Below are 19,025 nucleotides of genomic sequence, written 5' to 3' on the forward strand. Positions count from 1 at the left end.
GAGTACCTGGGTTCAAATCTGACCTCAGACACTTAATAATGACCTAGCTGTGTGGCCTTGGGCAAGCCACTTAACCCTGTTTGCCTTGCAAAAACCTTAAAAAAAAAGAATGCAGATCCAAAGTCCTCCTGGGACCAAGGACTTCCATAGGGATAAAATAAGCCAACATCTTGTCTTGGAAGCAAATCACCCTGTTAGCAACACTGAATACAATTCCTGCATAGCACAGACCCTTAATAGATATTTTCTGAATGAGTGACTAACTCATTCTTAAGGTTATCAGATACAGGATAAAGTCTGTGCTTATTATAAGTTAGAAAATAACTGGGCCCAACATGTCTGATTATAAGCTTTTACATGAGTTTAAGCCTTTTTCACTTGGTAAAACATACATGGATTGCTTTATTTTTCATATCTGAAAAAAACAGAAATAAGTCATATTTATAGACTTGGTTATCAAGCAAAATCATACCTGTCTATTTTCCTCTTAATGATCACTAGGTTTCTTTCAAATTTCAACACCTATAGCAAAGACCACCTGCTCCATGGATGCTTGCGTTCTGCTCTAGTACAATTAGCATGGATTTCTTTTATATTTATCCTTCATTTTTGAATAAGATCACCACATCAGCGAGGTGATGCCATGACAAGCACATGAATTGGATTTGACTGAGGGGAGCTGAGAAGCGTGGAGCTGTGTGTTTTAGTCCCTACTCTCACCTTTTCCTCCAGAGCCATCTGGGTCCAGTGGCCAGATATGATTCAGGATGACTGGAGATGGGCCCTGGATGTGAGGTGATCAGGGGTAAAGTGACTTGTCCAAGATCACACAGCTACTATTTGCTTAATCACATACTTGATGTCTCCCTTGATAGAAAGCAAGTTTCTTGAAGACAAGGATTTTTATTTCTGACTTTATCTCCCCAGCATTCAACAATGTGTCCAACACATTTCAGTTACTCAGTAAATGCAAGATGGAGTGTTTGAAAGATTCATAAATGATCACCTGATTAAAAGATAGAAGTTTTCCTAAGCATGAAATCTCCCAGAAAACAGGATGGGCTCCTCCAATAGAATATAAGCTTTACTTTTTTTAGTTGTTTTCCCCAGACCTTAGAACTGTGCTTGGCCCAAAGTAGAATGTTCTAAATTCTTCTTAATTGATCGCAATCAATAAAATTTGAAAAATATTATCTTTTATGCATCTGAGAATCATATAGGATTCAATGAACTAGCAGATTTCAAGTATTTTTAAACTGTAAAAAAATCTATAGGACACCTAGGTAGTAGATAGAACAGCCCTAGAGGCAGGAGGCCCTCAGTTCAAATCCAGCCTCAAACATTTAAAACTTACTGTGTGACTTTGGGCAAGACAGGGTCAGGGCCATCTCCACTTGTCCCAATCAGATCTGACCACGGGACCCTGATGACTCCAGAGGAGAAAGTGAGACAGGTAACTTAACACAGCCCCTGTCACTCAAATCCAATTCATATGCTTGTCATGGTACCCCTCCCTGATGTCGAGATCTTTGAGAGTGAAGGAAGAACTACCATCATCAGGAAATCTCTACAAAGACTCACTTCCAGAAGCTTACCTTCTCTTGTAGGAGACATCAAATACATGTTGAGATTCATGATAATTGTGGAAGGAAGTACTAAAAGCTGAGGAGATCACATGTAAGAGGAGGTCTTTGACATAGATGTGACAATTTTAAGGAAAGATATTTGCTCATGTAAACAGATCTGTCATAATTAAAATTGAGTACCATTTAACGTCCTTATTTTAACAGAAAGTTCTATTTTAAAGGCCACACTGATTATTCACATAAGTTACATTTGTATTTTTTCTATAGGTGTTGGAGCAATGACCTGGTCCCCCCTGGCCTGTGGTATCATCTCAGGGAAATATGGCAATGGTGTGCCGGAAAGTTCCAGAGCATCACTCAAGGTATTTCCTATGAATCCTATGAAGGAAGCTTTTCTTCCAATGGCCCAAGGGGAGGAAAAGTCAAATGAGAGATGACAACGACATTGCAGGTAGACACTGCCATGCAAACTTCTGAATCTCCTGGACATGATTTTCTTCCCTCATGTCTCAAATCTCATCATTTTTCTGGTGAGAGGTAAGGAGGGAAGCTTTCAGAGACACTCCCTCCAGCTCTGGGTACTGTTTCTACAACCACCACCCCAACTCAACTCAGGGTTCAAGTTACAACCAGAAACATGGCCCTAGAAGCCCAATGGGCTTTATAGAACATCTAGACCATCACTGGTCCAAAGAATACCATCAAGAATATCCCTTACACAGCAGTCATAGGACTACAAAGGAAACCAATTTGATATAACTGGTTTCCTTTGTAGTCCTATGTATTTTATTTCATATTTAAAAAAGATTATTCTTTGAGAAATGGCCTTAAGCTTCACCAGGCTGCTAAAGGAATTTTAAAAAAATCAAGAATCACTGTTTTAGATCGAGTTTATCTGGATTTTTATTAAAGCATTTGAGCAAAATATTCAGGCTATTTTTGTGAAAATCATTGAGGTATATGGTCTAAGTGACAATAGTTAAATAGATTTGAAACTGCTGAATGAGCAGAGCACAAATACTGTCAATAATGATTTGATGGCAATTGGGAAGGTTAAAGATGGAGCTGTCTCAGTTCTGCTCCACTTAATGGATTTATAAATAACTTACATGAGGGCATCAATGGTACCCCAGGCAAACTGCTAGGTCACATGAAGTTCAAAGGGAGAGGTAGCATGGAAGATATCAGAATCAAAATTCAAATGTTTTAATAGGCCAGATGTTGGACTGAACTGAATAAGATGAAATTTCTAAGTACAAATGTAAAGACTTGCACTTGGGTTTAAAAACTCAACTTCACAAGGGAAGTGTGGAAGAAAATAATTCATTAGTTCTCTTTAGAATTCCAAGTTCAGTATTTATCAACAGTCTAATGTAGAAGCCAAAGGAAGGGCAAAAGTTTCATTAAGAACCTACTATGGGGGCAGCTAGGTGGTACAGCGCCAGCTCTGGAGTTAGGAGGACCTGAGTTCAGATCCAGCCTTAAACACTTATTACCTAGCTGTGTGACCTTGGGCAAGTCACTTAACCCCATTGTCTTTCCAAAAACAAAAAACAAAAAATAACCTACTATGGACAACTAGCTAGAAGGTGCAATGGAGCTGCATCTGGGATTAGAGTTAGGAAGACGCTTTCTGAGACCCTAACTAGCTGTATGACCCTGGGCAAGTCATTTAACCCTGTTTGCCTCAATTTCTTCATTTGTAAAAGGAATTGGAGAAGGAAATGATAAACATTCATTCGAAGTGAGGACTGGTTGAAAAGTCTGGGAAGAAAAGATACAAAATCACCTAAGAATTAGCCTCAATTATTCAAAGGGCTATCCACTCAGAAGAGGGACTAGGCTTTTTTTTTTTTAATTTAACCCCAAAAAGCTAAATTAGAAGCAATGAGTGAAAATTGTAAAGAAGAACATTCAGGAATGAAATTTTAAAAAAAAACTTGCTAACAATTAGCACTGACCCATAGTGGACTGGATTGCCTTGAGCTCTCCCCTCACTGGAGATCTACATGAAAAGTTGGTGACCAGGCACATCCCAGGGGATTCTTATTCTGGTATGTCTTGGATTAGATGACTGTTGAGGTCCTTCCAATTCTAATATGCTGCAAATTTATGAATTAAGCATATTCTTTGACTTATGGTGATGATTTGGGGCTTCCCTATTTCTTCATTTTAATTTTTTTAAAGTATTTTCTTGTCTTGAAGCCTATATTATGACATGAGGTATCAGAGAATTCACTTAAAATGTGGCCTGATGCTAAGCAATAACATCTTTGAAATACAGACAACCAAAGAACATTCTAATGGGAGGGCCTGGATTTAGAACTAACCTCCCCCTCCATCTATTTCATGAACGGCTCAAGTCAAGTAGGATTCTATAATTATTTAAACCAGGGTAATGACGTGCTTTCCTAATCAGTATGTATTCAAGACTATGTGATTTGCCTTCCTGTGTGTCTCCAAGGCCCAAGCAATTAAATTGTCCATCCGGCTTTTCACACATTGAGAACTGGCACATTCTCCACAGGGCCAGGCAAATACTTCTAATGCAGGTCTATTTATGGTTCCAAGATGCCGGATGTTTTCTCTATTTTGATAATCTTGGGCAAATTATCACAAATGTAGAAAGCAAATATTGACTTCAAAAAAGTCTTTTGGATTGTTCTGAACAATGAAGCAAGGCAATCTGGCCTAGTAATTAAAGTATCAGTCTTGAAGCTGGAAAGTCAGGGGTTCAAGCTTTACCTCTGACATAGACTGTGACCTGGGCAAGTAACTTAACCTCTCAGTGACTAGAATAATTCTTTAAAATTTAAGTTGTCGAGAAGGTGTTGACTTGCCTTGGTAGAAGGAATTCCCTCACTTGCAAATTCCCTATACTGATGAAATTATAAGTCCAGTCCCTAATTCCTTATCCTTGAATAAACTAAGAACAAGTTAGGAAATTAAAACTCAAAGCATCTTTAATGAAGATGTGCAGTGACTCAAGAATCATTGTTTTTGAGAACTCCAAGAGACCTCTGTCCCTTCAAATTGGTCTGTCCTCAAAAAATCCTTGAGAGATGAAGAGGGGCAAAGCTTAATGGATATGGAGAAAATGAGGCATAGAGAGATTAAGCACTAGGTCAAGGCAAAGATATTCAAAAGTGAAGAGATGAGAACTTTGGAATTACTTATCTATTGTGGACACTAGCCCACTTGCTCAAAAGAAAAAGAACTACTGTTCAGGATGATTTGTAGACCTCAAATATGAAGAGAAGCCTCTCAGAAGTTGGAAAGGCACTGGCCACGGCTACCAAAAAATAAAAAATACACATGCATACACACACACATCTTAGGTTAGCTGAGTCTGAAAGCAACTTGAGAATTATTTTCAGTTGTTACTTTTTAAAATTAGATTTACTGACCACTGAAACTTCCTTGGCAATAATAGCTTCAAGGGCCAAAAATGGAGATGATCAGAAACAGGATTTTTGGGAGCTCTTCAATGGCACCAGTAGCATTCTCTGAAACAGCACATAGACACAGCTCATGACTGGTAACTCAATCAGGAACATGAAGCAAGAAATAAAAGACAGAGTCCTGAGAGGCAATGGGGAGTCACTGAGTGATACAAATAAGATGGCAGTCACTTAAAGAAATGGAACTGGAGGCTGGCGAACCACAACTACAGCAAATCCTACCAAGAGGCATCTTGAGGTGGTTCAGAGGATCCATCTAGAGTAAACCCTGAACTGTATGCTGATAAACAGATTAACTTTATATTGTACCCATGAGGCTAAGGCTATTTTAGTATGAACCAGATGTCCTAGAATCATAAAATCAAGCTAATACACCCATGACCAACCAAAGCAGTAAGACATCTATAAAAGTGATTGTAGAATTTGATTGAGTCAACCCCTACTGGGTAGAAATATTGTCAAAATGACAACAAAGTCACAGAAGCAACAGCCATGCAGACTCTCTCTCACACACACACACAGGACTTGGAAGAGACTCAAGGAAACATGGAAACTGAGCCACATTCAAATACTGACCATTGTCCAAACAGTGAGTGAGGTTCAAGTTTACTAGATGGACTTTTTAGGCAACCTAAAATCTTTCTAGATGTCCAGTACAATGAAATTATTTCCAGATGCAGTCTCTCTCCCTGCCCCTCTCCCTTTCCTTGTCTCTCCTCCCTCTCTCTCTCTCCAACAAGCAGAGTAGAGTGCTAAGTCCCAAACTCACCTGAGACATACCAGTTTCAACCACAGATGAGTCATTTAACTTGTCAGACTCAGTTTCCTCATTTCAGAGGTTAGGATAAGGAATACTCAGGATCTCTTTTAATGTAGTTTCCTCTTCCCAAAGCTACCAAAGATCTCTTAATTGCCAAACTGAATACACCTCTCTGAGGATGGATGCTTTTTTGTCCTCTGCAATATCTTAGCTTCTTGAGGACCCTTTCCTTCTCTCTAGGTTCTCCTATGTGTCTCTGAGTACACTTTCTTTATCTCCTTTGCTGGGGCTCCTTATGTCATGACCACTAACCACATATCCAACAAGGCTCTAGCTGAGGCTTTCTTCTCTTTTTCTGTTGTATACTCTCACTCTCCAAATCCCATGTGGTCACCTATCACCTCAAGACAAATGATCCCAAATGTATGTATCTGAACCTAACCTCTCCATTTATCACCAACTGCCTTTTGGTCAAACTGGATATCCTGTGGTCATCTCAATCTCAACACATCTAAAATATGACTCAAATTTCCCCTATTCCCTTTCATTATTATGGAAAACATAGCAAACATTTCAATATGGCAAATGAAGTTTTAGCAAAACACATTATCAGTTTCCTCTTGGACATAAAAATTCTTAACAGAAGGCACTGCATACTCAAAGGTGACTCTAAAACATTAGGTCACTTCTATGTTTGTCATACAAAGCATCTGTAATTTTACATAAAAATTCTCTATGAGAACTTACAAGAAAACAATATGTTGACAAAGGAACAAAAAAGAGGTATACTTAAAAAGTCCTGATTTGGGTCAGGCTCTAACACCTGAATTCAAATCCAGTTTCAGACAACTGACACTTATTAGCTGTGTGACCCTGGGAAAGTCACTTAACCTTGATAACCTGGCATCCAGGGCCATCTCCAGTTGTCCGATTCATATCTGGCCACTGGACCTGGAGGAGAAAGTGAGGCTGGGGACTTAGCACAGCAACCCCCCTCACTGATGTGTCAGGGTCTTCTTTGAGAATGAAGGACAAATATCCTCATCAGGACTCAAGCTACCACTGAATAATTTCTAATTTTGGAATGAATAATAGTAGCTAAAATTGTAAGAAGTAAGGTTAAGATTTGGGTTGGAGAGAAGTGTTTCTGAGAACAGTGGGTCTTTCAAGCATTGAGTTGGCTGTTGCTGCCAGGCTCTCCACAAAGCTCCTGCATCTGCCAGACCCATTTCTCAGGCTTCATTGTGTGAATCTTGGACCAACAATATTTCCAGGGATCAAGGCAAAGCCCTTTAGAATCCCAATACTACCACAGCCAGACCCTCCTTTAAAAAGAAGGAATATGTACTTGATTAAACAATCACTGAAAATTGGAAATAAGGGCTCTAACCTTCCTGCTCTGGCCCTTTCCCATCTGTTTAAACAGATGTGGTTACTGATTTTCCAAGTATTTTCATCTCCTTAAATATAAACAAGAAATTATCAGTATTACCCAATTTCTCATATTTGGTCCATCTGCTAATGCTCTTTATTTAATGAACATTAAGGTGGTACCACAGATATACCTCTTTAAACACCACTCCCCCACACATATCCACATACCTTTTAAAACCTTTCACAGTTCTGTCTCAAGTAAAGCAAGATCTTGTAAAAATCTTCTCCAGCCAAAGGAAAACACTATGAGACATGACCTCAACAGAGCCTTGGATAGGGATGATGAAGAATGTGTGTTTATATCTGTATGACACAAAGACATAGAGACAAGAGGCAGGAGGAGAGGAGAGAGAAAATACCTATTTCCTCTTTGTTTGAAGAAGAAACTTGGGAGTCGTGGAAAGATTTGGATAATTAACTCAGAGTCTAGTTCATTATTATTATTATCCCTTTCTGTCAAAGATATATGGATTGGATGAGCTCTGGGGCTGCCCACCCAACTGTACATATACTAGGCTAGGCAATAATAGTTCTTCATCCATTTTAGTGTTCCTACAGGGATTCTGTATCTCCTTTAGAAGGCTCTGCTTTGTTCTGGGGCTTAACACAATCAGCACAACATCATCCATAAATAAGGGCATCTGAAAGACCTCTCCATCAATCAATCAGTCGATAAACATGGATCACTATTGCACTGAGCTAATCCAAAGGGACATCCCCCTCTGAGGTGGACACTCTTCTTTAAAAACATACATCTCCTCATTTTGTGCCTCTCTTAATAGTAATAATCAAAGAGTAACTGAACAGAATTGTTGTTGATGTTCAATGTTCAAGGAATCTTGACCTCCATGGAGAAATCAAGTCAAGATGTATTACTGAGTGTCTGTGTTAAGTTCTAGGCATACAAAGAAAAGTAAAATGCAGCCCCTGCCCTGATGGAGCTCCCGCCTAGTAGGAAAGCAAATAGCTTTACCCAAACACACGACAGATTAGACAAACTAGAGATGATTCCGGAGGGAAAACATGAAGACTGGTTGAAAACCTCCTTTCAAGGTTTCCTGGAAGGTAGAATTTCCTCCAGGGCTTGATGGAAACCAGAGAAGCCAAAAAGTGAAGATGGGAAGAGGAGTATGTGGGGCCTGGGAGATGGCCAGCACAAAGACAGGTAAAAAGGAGATGGGGTGTCATTGTTGAGGAACTGCAAGGAAACCAGTGTTACCAGATCCCCAAACCTGTGGAGGGGAGGAGGGTGGAAGAAGGCTGGAAAGGTCAGAAGGAACCAGGTTATAAGGCACTTTAAAAGTCAAACAAGCAATCTCCTATTTGATCCTGGAGACAACAGAAAGTTTAGTGAATGAGGGAATGGGATGGCCAAACCTGAGAGTAGGAAAACCAAGAAGGGAGAGGAGGCCAGCAAATCAATCAACAGCTCTTGCAATAGTCTAGGCTTGGGGTAATCAGGGTCTGCCCTTGGGGGGTGGCAAAAATCTCATGGGAGAGATGGTCTGAAAGCAGAATTGACAAGAATTGCCAACTGATTGCATATGGGGAGTAAAAAATGAGTCAAGGATGACTCCTAGGTTGTGAGTCCCAATGGCTGGGAGGATGGTAGTATCCTTGATAAGGAAGAGGTTTTTTTTTTTGGGGGGGGGCGGATAAAGAATTCAGTTTCTGACATGATGAGTTTAAAGAAAGGAGCTTATGATGACTATAGGATCCTGAAGACTAGGAGGGAGAATTAGAAGAATAAGAGAGAATTGGGACTAGAGAGGTATGTTCCAGAATCATCTGTACAAAAATAATTAAATCATAAGACATTGTTGTAAAGGAGTCTTTGAGGAAGCATTTTGCTCTGCCCATCAAGTGCCTCTATACCTATCAGCCAATTGCACAACCCACTATATAGTCTTCTTGTTCTCTTCTCAAGCCTTCGAAGATGTTCTCCATTGACTTGTTCATTATTCTAAAAAATGTCATACTTATGTGCCAGTAACCATGACTCTGTAGTTATGGCAACTTACACAGCCCTTGTGACCTTAAACATTTCTCTGAAACAAAAGTGTCTATTTTTGGTTAAAGGACATTCTTCTGGGGATGTTGAGTGTGAGTCATGGTGTCCCACTGAAGAATTCAACTTGAGGGTCACCTAAAGGGCAATGAAGAGGCACAAGCAGGCAACAAGCAACACCCCAGAAGAATGGTATCAGAGAAGGGGCAAAAGAGATATCATTGGGAAGTTATAGGATCAGAAAAAAGTTGGGGACCCTAGTAATAGGTTGGTTTTTTTTTTTGCAAGGCAATGGGGTTAAGTGGCTTGCCCAAGGCCACACAGCTAGGTAATTATTAAGTGTCTGAGGCCGGATTTGAACCCAGGTACTCCTGACTCCAAGGCCGGTGCTTTATCCACTGCACCACCTAGCCACCCAGACCCTAGTAATAGATGAGTGAATCATACCTCATTCTGTATGGACCCAGGCCCACCTTGACACCCTCTAGCCATCTCCATATGCTACCCCACCCCATCCCAGCTTTCCCCCCAGCTCTGAAATCAGTCATCTAATCTAGGCTTCCATTCCTGAAAAGGAAATGTCAATCAATCACACTAGTATATCAATCACCATTCCCTCTAGCTTCCCTGGCCATCATTGCCCAATAGAAGCTGTGTGAACTCCTCAAAGGCAAGGATCATCTTATTTGCTTATAATCACATCTCAAGCATTAATTATGTGACTGGTTCAAGAGGGAAACAAAGCTTTTCCATGGATTCATTGATGGGCCAGTTAATGAGTGAACTCAAGGGATGTTCTATGTTCTTCAACAGTGTCCACAGTCAAGAGAATGAAAAGAATGCAAACTTAGAAAGCTATAAATCATCAAGAGAAGAACCCCACCATTGAACTCATGGAGCTATCAATGTAGCCAAATATACCTACAATGAAAAAGTCAGATCCTTTATTCTAACATTTCCTGGGCTTCTGCCATTGATGGTTTGCCTTTATGTCCCATTTGGAGGTCTGCGTCCCTGGGAAACGTCAGCAAGCAGTTGTCACCTAATTTGAATCAATACTGGTTTTCCTATGAAGAACAAAAACTGAGCTGCAGGGGGACACACTCTGGCAGTCAGAGGCATTTCTGGAAATGCTGCCTGGGAAGGCTGGAGGGCCAATCATCACCATCAATGCTCGCACACCCTATAATCATTGGCATCAAAGTAACCCCTAAAGAACTTCAGGCCTTGGACTGGCAACCCACCTTGTCCTAGAGGAAGGGGGACACAGGTCTTCCTGTAGACTCTGCTCAAAGCTGTTGACTATCTCAGACAAGAGCCTAACAAGCCTGTGTGACTGGAGAAGGAATAAAATTGGTTCATCTCATCCTTTTGGTTTCTTTTCCTGAAAATATTTACAGTCAAGAAAATTTATATACACACACACACACTCACATTGACAAAACCACAATATAGCTGTGATGTTCACTTGCAACAATCCCAGAGGAGACTTCATTTGATTAAGAAAAGCACTTTATGAAAAGATGTAATCCATTCAAATAGTCTGGATGGAGTGTCTGGGATCTGGCCACCATTGAATATTGTGCCATTCATTTCCTTGGGGAACTAAAGGTCAATGATGTCTATGACTTGACAAAGGCTTTCTCCAAGGAAATTCAGAGCCCAGAATTACTTGGGCTTATACAATGGCATGGTTTTTTAATAGTTTCACTAAGAAAAAAAAGTTATATATTCTGAAATATCCTTTTAGTTGAGCTGTTCTTACCTTGGGTGAAAGATTCCATTGTTATGGTCAAAGAGAACCCTTGGAAAAGTAAGAAAACATGAAAAAAACTTTGCAGACTTGGGTTCAGTCTGGTTCAGTCTCCTCATCTGGCGATAAGGAAACTGAAGGTCAGAAAAGAAAAGATTTGAGTTGTTAACCTTGATCATGCAAGGACTAAAGCTCAAGGGAGCACCAGGACCGAAGTCTCCGCTCTCTGATTTCAGAGCTGGCATACTCCCTGAGCTGCCTCCCATGGGGACCCTGCCTTGGGGAGGGAGAGCTGAGTCCCTATGCCATCCAGGAGCACAGAGTCACCCATGAGTCAGGAAGACCCTGGAGCTGGACCTTCCAGGCCATCCCATCTGAGACCTGAACTGATCCTAAGGCAAACAATTTGGTCAATCAATTGCTCACACCAAATATTTAGGTAGTGTTCATTTTATTTTCTTTTGCCCCTAGTGCTACCAGTGGCTGAAAGAAAAAATTATAAGTGAAGAAGGAAGAAAACAGCAAACCAAGCTAAAGGACCTTTCTCCAATTGCAGAACGCCTAGGCTGTACCCTACCTCAGCTAGCAGTGGGTAAGAACCAAAGGGTCCTTGGGCTCGTAGACTGCATCTGTTTTGATTCCTCATTTCTTGTACTGTTTGTTGTGAGAGTCATTACAGATACCAATTAATATTCTCTCAAGTAAATTTTCCAGAAACCTAAAGTGTTTCTCCTTTGGCAGATGTTTGCGTCCTCCTTCCTTATTCATTCATTTTACAAAGTCTCATTAAGTACCTACTAGGTGGCCTAGCCCCCTGGGGATAGGAAGACAAAAAAAAGAAAGTATTTCTGACCTCCAGGAGCTTACATTAAACAACATACGTATATACATTTCAAAAGAAGTGGTAAAAATCTGGGTGGCAATTGACCTTTCTGGTCTCATCCATTCCCTCATTTAAACAGTCTTCAGGAGAGGGTTCAGTCCAATGATAAAGAAGTAAGGGAAATTCAATTCAACCAATATTTATTTAGGGTGTATACTACGTCAGATACTGTGCTGGGTAAAGGAGGCAGAAAGACAAAATGAATTGGTCCCCACCCTTAAGGAGCTTATACTCTCCTGGGCAGGGTTGGGGAGGGGGTTCCTAAGGACATACAAAGTCACAGGATGCAAACTGGAGAAGAGAAGAGCCCTAACAGGGAGGATGAGTTTGACCAGGACAAAACTCTTGCAGGAGTTCATCCCTGACCTTTGTTTCAATAAAACCTGGATCCTAGGAGGGGATAGTGAATTCTAAACATGAAGACAGTCTATGCAAAGTCATGGAGGTGGAGAATAGAAATAGCCAATATGCCTATCTGCTTGCAATGGAGAAGACAGGAAAGGGAAGTGATGGGAAATAAGATGAGAAAAAGCAGGTGGCAGTAAGATTCTAGAGGGTTTGAATGATGTTATCATTTATCCTAGGGATAAGAAGGAACCAGTGAAGATTGTTCAAGTAGAAGAATATGGTCAGATTTGCATTTTAGAAATATCAATTTAACTGAACGCACTGGCTCACCAGAGCTATTCTAGGAGGAGAATATCCCCTCAGATTTCTTTAAAAAAAAAAATGAGAGATGCTCAGCTGAGTTTGTCAGCAATAAGCAAACTAGGAAGAAAATGCAAAATGCCCTCCCTCTGGTGAGCTCTAGAGTGGCCTTGCCAGGATATAGGATTGCCAGAATTTAAAGTTTAAAGTTGCACCTACCACCCCCTCCTCTATTGTAAAGCTCTGTTCTTCCCCTACTCTCAAGTCACCCAGGCTACACTGTCATCAATTCAGAAAACTAAAAGTTTTCCCTAAATGTCCTCTAAAATGAGTGCCTCACTGGAAACCATTCTAGGGCAAAGATCACCCAAAATTAGCTTTAGAGACACCATGTAGAATAAGTAAAACTGGAGGGATGATCAGAGAAGGTTCCTAGATTAAAGGAGAAATAGCATGGTCACAAGGCAAGAGTCAAGGGTCCTGGAGGCAGGCTACCAATCGTGTAATTCCTACTATATTCTCCTGAATCAGTAAATCATAGATCTATTTGGTATATATCTATATCTATATATATGTGTGTGTGTATATATATGTATGTATGTATGTGTGTGTGTATATATATATGTGTGTATATATATATATATCTATCTCCAGTTCTAACATACATTCCCTGATATGTTGTTTAACTTAACAATAAACAAACATGCCAACATACAAAAAAATCAGTTTATATAAGAAATAGTGAGTTTGTTACCTCTACTTTCTTTTTCCTTGAAGAAAGGAACTAGAAACTATACTTGAGATTCTCTCCTTGACTCTGGAATGGCATCCCCATGGCATGTGCCTATCAAGACTCTTTAAGCACAATCAAGAAAGGGGATGAGATTTAGGAGAGACAGTGAGAATTTCTGTGACATCTCTCTAGACAGCTGATTGGTCTCCCCTAGGTGTCTGGAGAAGCTAGTGGTCCTTATTCCTATCAGAATGTCAATAACTACCAACCTACATGCCTATTCTTCCATAAGTATAAAGTCTTGATGAAAAGCTCTCTATCTGGTAGAGAAGTCAGTAGGGGAAAACGTGTAAAAAAATATCCACTTAAACCAGTAATTGAGTTGACTGTGATCTAGGATCCTTTAAATTGAACTTTGAAAATATGGAAAACTTAGAGGCATGCATAGAGAAGGTAATCTCTATTGATTGGGGCATTGTTCCTTAGTCTTCTAAAACCTACTCATTTTTCACATCTATGACTTTCTCTTGCAACAACCCACTTCGGTCCCCTACCTCTACCCCAGAAGCACAGAGCAAACATTCATTTTTCCAATCTCTCAACTTCTTTTCATCCTTCATGAACAAGTTTACACCATAAATTCACAAGGGTATTTGGAAGAAAATAAGCCAGGTGGTGCCCAGAGATAGACCACAGCTTCAGAAGGAACTGAGCCATTTCAATAAACCTCCCTGTCCCTTGGCACCCTGCTGCCTACACCTGCCTAAAGAGTGGGTTTCTGGGAGTCCAGGGATGTGACAAATGCTTTCCAAGGCTGTTTACAAAACTGAAGGCATCCTCACCAACTTCTGTGGTAACAGTGATAATTATCACAAATCGTCTGCAGGTGTGATTGCTCATGGATTTGGGCAAGTCTGCAGAACAGATCCTATCTGCTGGCAAGGCAACAAAGGAGGAGACACCCCTCCCAATGTAGGGAATATCAAATTTTCCTAAAATTAGTGATCCTTAAGGGAACAGGTGTTCTTAACCTGGGGTCCAGGATAGAATTCTGGAAGTTGGAAAAAATATAATCCTTTATTTTCATCAATTTCTAATAGAAATTTAGCATTTTCATCCACTATCATTAAAATTTTAAAATCTGAAAAGAGCTCTGGGCTTCCCCAGACTACCAAAGGGTTTTCACAATAAAAAAAAAAAAACCTCTCTTCTAGAACATTTATGCAATTTTTATATAGAAAAATCATAGTTGGTTAGAAATGAAAAGGACCTTAAAGCCATTTGGTTCAACCCCTTCTTTCTACAGATGAGGTAAATGAGGTTTAGAGACAAGAAAGGATTTTTCTAAGAGGTGATCAAGTACATGTCTGAGCCAAGATTGAAACTCTGATCTTCTCCCAACTTCTCTGCCCCCTCCACAAACATCCTGCTCATCAAAGGATAAACTCATCACCAGGAATCTTGAAATTAAGATTTTTGTTGCTTTGATACTTCCCACCTCCTCAATTCCCTCAGGGGCCTCTTCCCTCTGACTTGAATCCTCCCCTAACCTCTCTTCTGAGAGGGCTCAGAATTTTCCAGGTAGCTCTTCATTTCCCACCAGCTCCTCTGCCTGGTTTCCACTCCATAAGCATCCTAGCACCACTCCTCCACTCCTGATGTCTTTAAAGCCCCTTCCTTCTTTTCAGCTGCCTTTTGTAAATTGTCTTCCATTAGAGGGTAAGTTCCTGGAGGACAAGGACTATCTAATTTGTATTCCCAGTACTTTAGCAGAATCTGGCACATAGTAGGCACTATGTAAGTATTTATCGACTATTGATGAGGTCTCCTAAGTTCAATATTCCACCTATTACACCATATTATCATTGCAATAGCTGAATTCATTCAGTCAATAGATATTTATTAAGTACCTACTATGTGTCTGAGGTTGTGCCAGGCTCCAGATATATCTAGTTAAAAGAAAAATAATTCCTACCTTAAAGGATTTGTATTCTATTGGGGGAAACATATACACATTAAAAATAAATACAAAATTTGTAATGATATGGTTATTATATCTTATCGAGTGAGCTAGAGGGATCCCCTCCAAGAGGAAGCAGAACCTGAAGGTTCCCTGCTAGAAGAGATGGAGAGTGATTCAGCAAAGCAGACTGAGAGGGAATAGTCAGGAGGAAACCCCAGAAAAAGCAAAGTGATGAAAAGGGATGAACATTCAGAGAGAGAGAGTGTTGAGTGGGGTCAAAAGTAGAAGAGACGTCCATTAGGCTGGGGTCTGAGGAAAGGCCCTTCAGATTGCACAGCAAAAGAAGAGTCACTTTATCTTCTGTGTGATGGTAAGTCCATTAATCTTTCTGTGCTTTGGGTTCTCTATCTGTAAAAGGTATTATTATTATATGGGGGTGGCTAGGAGGCGCAATAGATAGAGCACCAGCCCTGGAGTCAGGAGTGCCTGAGTTCAAATCTGGACTCAGACACTTAATATTTACCTAGCTGAGTGGCCTTGGGCAAGCCACTTAACCCCATTGCCTTGCAAAAAAAAACAAAAAAACAAAACCTAAAAAAAGATTAATATAACAGGTTCTTACAACACACTAGGAGATGGAATGTAAAACATGAGGTAAACCTTAAAAGTTTGAAAGAAATGTCAACTACCATCATCTCGTCATCATCAAAGAGTTCCTATTAAAATAACAACTCTTAGGAATGATGATGCCTCAATGGGATTAACTGCCAGCTGAGAATAGAAGAAATGGAAGACAATAGAAGGGTTCAAGGCAAAAAGGGAGGTGGACTACACCAAGAGAAGTAGTCCTATAGTTTCCAATGGATAAAAATTGGCCTATCTATACAACAGGGTAGCACTTTGTAAATAAAGTGAATAATGAACGCTCATGAAACTTTAAGGTTTGACCATCACATTACATAAACTGGTCCTCTGACAATTTTCAGAAGTGTTTGGCAAGCATGATCAGTTCTTCTTCTTCCATAGCATGGTGCCTGCGGAATGAGGGAGTGAGTTCAGTTCTCCTGGGGTGTTCCAATCCTGAGCAACTCATAGAAAACCTCGGTGCCATACAGGTGAGTAGACCCATTCTCTTGGATTCCATCAAGAAATGCTTGTGATAGAAAGTTCCTTTGAGGCTCTCCCAACAGAGAGTCTCTATTATCCTCATTTTGAAGCCTCAGACAATCATAAACTTGGAGTTTCCAGGGAGCCCCAAATGCCAAGAACAAGTTGGGTTCAGTTCAGAAACAATGAGGTACCAACCTTAGCCAAAAAACATTTCTGATCCATTTGCCAATGAATCATTAATAAGTCTGATAGACTGATTCTAGTAAGTAGAGTTCAGAGGAACCCTGGGCAAACAGTAGTATTATAACCAATTAAAAATAGATGATTTTCTGTTGTTTGCTGTACTTCCCAAAAGAGAATAAATGAGGTTTTTACCATTTGCCAAGATTAATGAGGACATAAATAAAAGGAAGGTGATCCCTGCCCTCAAGGAGTTTATGTTCTAATAAAGGGAGACAACACAAATAGGGAATGGTCCAGGAGGGAAGTTTGGGTTAAGGAAGTCAGAGAGATGGTGAACAGAAATAAGCTATCGACTGACATGCCTTTCCCAGAAAGACTGTTCCATGTTATTATTGTTCTGCAAGATGAAGGTGGAAAGCCATGATGTTTGTTGGTAAGGGGAGATGGGGCATCCTAGGGCATGGGAGAGGGATGAGAAAGGTATGTAAGGAAAGTCTGGTATTAGGATGACCAAGGAATTCACTATTTTAACAGACTCTCCAAAAGAAAAGTGTGAGAGGGAGACTGAGTGTGTGTGTGTGTGTACACATGCGCATTACCCACTTTTAAGTTTACTCTTCATCATCATTTTATCTACCATTTTCTTAAATTTAGACACTAATAGAAACCATGCCACTAAGGGATCCCTATACAAGGATCTCTGAGCTGTGTATTGACTTCATTTTAAAATGTGATAGTATCTAGATTTTGTGGTATTTTTATTTATTTTGTTCAATTTTCCCAACTATATTTTCCTCTAGTTTGGGCTGCATGGTAGTGCTGTGGCCACATGAAGTGTATCATGATCAACAAAACAATCAATGAAGCTCTCTGGTTTATAGCCTTGGCTGATTTCCAGGGGGTAAATGCTCATACTGAAAATTTAACAATTGGCTTGGTTCAAGTGGATTCCTGCATAGCCTGGCTCTGGGTCAGACTTTTTCACTTTATTTTTCTTGCTTTTTTGGGTAATATGACTAATATGTCAATATGTTTTGAACGACTTTACGTGTCACTTCACATTAACATCTTGGATTTTTGCCTTCTCGATGAATGGGGAAGGCTAAGAAGAAGGGAGAGAATTTGGAACTCAATTTTTTAAAATGAATGTTAAAAATAAATTTAAAAATTAAAATACAGTTAAAAAAAATTTCTTCCCTCCTCTCCCCCCAACCACAACATCATCTTAGGATCATAGATTCAGAGTGAGAAGGGAGCTAATTGACCATTCAATTCAATCCCCTCATTTTACAGATGGGGCACTGAAAGCTGAGAGGTTATTTGTCCAACACAGCTAGTAAGTATCTAAGGCAAGATCTGAACCAAGCTTTTCCTGATTCTAAGTCCAGTGCCTCATCCATTATGCCACTAACCCTGTCCATCTTTATCTAGTATTATTTTCACTGTAGGGCATCGAGGATGGACTGTCCATCTGTTGCCTGAGACATTCTAGTTAGGTCAGAGACTTATTACCAGAATAACAGCAGGATGAAGAGTCTGCACAATTGAGCAACTATTAAATGACGGAAGAGGTGGTACAATCTAGAAAATGATAGATTCTTGGAATATGAAATCTAATTTTTATCCCATAAAAAATCTTTACAAAAATTAACAATAATCCATCCTGACTTTATTTCAGAGATTCAGGCTTTCTTCTCCCTATGATAAATTCAATAGTTTGAGGGTATCAGGATTTATAAATACAGATCTACATCTACATGGATTTGGAAGTCTGGGACTTCCAGGGCAGGGCCAAGATGGTGGCCCAAAGTTCACATTCTCCTGGAGCTTTTCTCTACCCAACTTTAAATGAAGCCTCTACAAAGACATTAAAGCTTCAGATTCCAATCAAAAAGAGCAAAACAAGTTCTCAAATCAAGATATCATGGAGGATCTTCAGTAAAGGTCCATCTCTTCAGGAGTAAAGGGGAAGTGTACCCCAGCATAGGAAGGAGAAGGGAAGCCAGTGGGAGGCTCTTAGCCACAACATAGGCCAGGGACAGCAGGGAGGGTCCCATCCCCAAAGTCTGAGCTCTGGGAACACTGGGACAGTAGACAGGACTGGGTTGGGAACAAACCACTGCGGAGGCAACATCTTGGCCAGCAATAAGCCAGGGACCAGACCCCAGCCTCAGCACAAACAGCTCAGGACTATATTCCCTGTACCCCAGGAGCAGAGCTCAACTATCAAAATGAGCAAAAAACAAAGTACTAACCATAGAAGGCTACTATTCAGATAGGGATGATGAAAATGCCATCTCACAAAAAGAAAGCAGTGACAAATTACCTACAGGGTAAGTGTGAGTTTATGAATTGGACTCAAATCCAAAATCTCATGGAAGAGTTAAAAAAAGATTTTAACCAAAGAAGAAAAATGGAGAGTCATGGAGAATTATGAAAATTATGAAAACCTGACCAAAGAAAATCAATTCCTTTAAAAGTAAAAATGACTAACTAGAAAAGA

The 19,025-nt window shown here is 40.1% G+C and overlaps 1 protein-coding gene across 2 annotated transcripts in view; it reads left to right on the plus strand.

Moving 5' to 3' along the window:
- The window catches only part of KCNAB1 (potassium voltage-gated channel subfamily A regulatory beta subunit 1), a 490,100-nt gene that overhangs the window by 464,663 nt on the left and 6,412 nt on the right, over nt 1-19,025 (plus strand). For both annotated transcript variants that reach the window (XM_074190799.1, XM_074190800.1), the window contains 3 exons: nt 1,854-1,948; nt 11,474-11,594; nt 16,256-16,344. In XM_074190799.1, coding sequence (XP_074046900.1) covers nt 1,854-1,948; nt 11,474-11,594; nt 16,256-16,344 — 305 coding nt within the window. The remainder of the gene's footprint in view (nt 1-1,853; nt 1,949-11,473; nt 11,595-16,255; nt 16,345-19,025) is intronic.

This window comes from Macrotis lagotis, chromosome 6, assembly GCF_037893015.1.
Source record: "Macrotis lagotis isolate mMagLag1 chromosome 6, bilby.v1.9.chrom.fasta, whole genome shotgun sequence".
Lineage (NCBI taxonomy): Eukaryota > Metazoa > Chordata > Mammalia > Peramelemorphia > Peramelidae > Macrotis > Macrotis lagotis.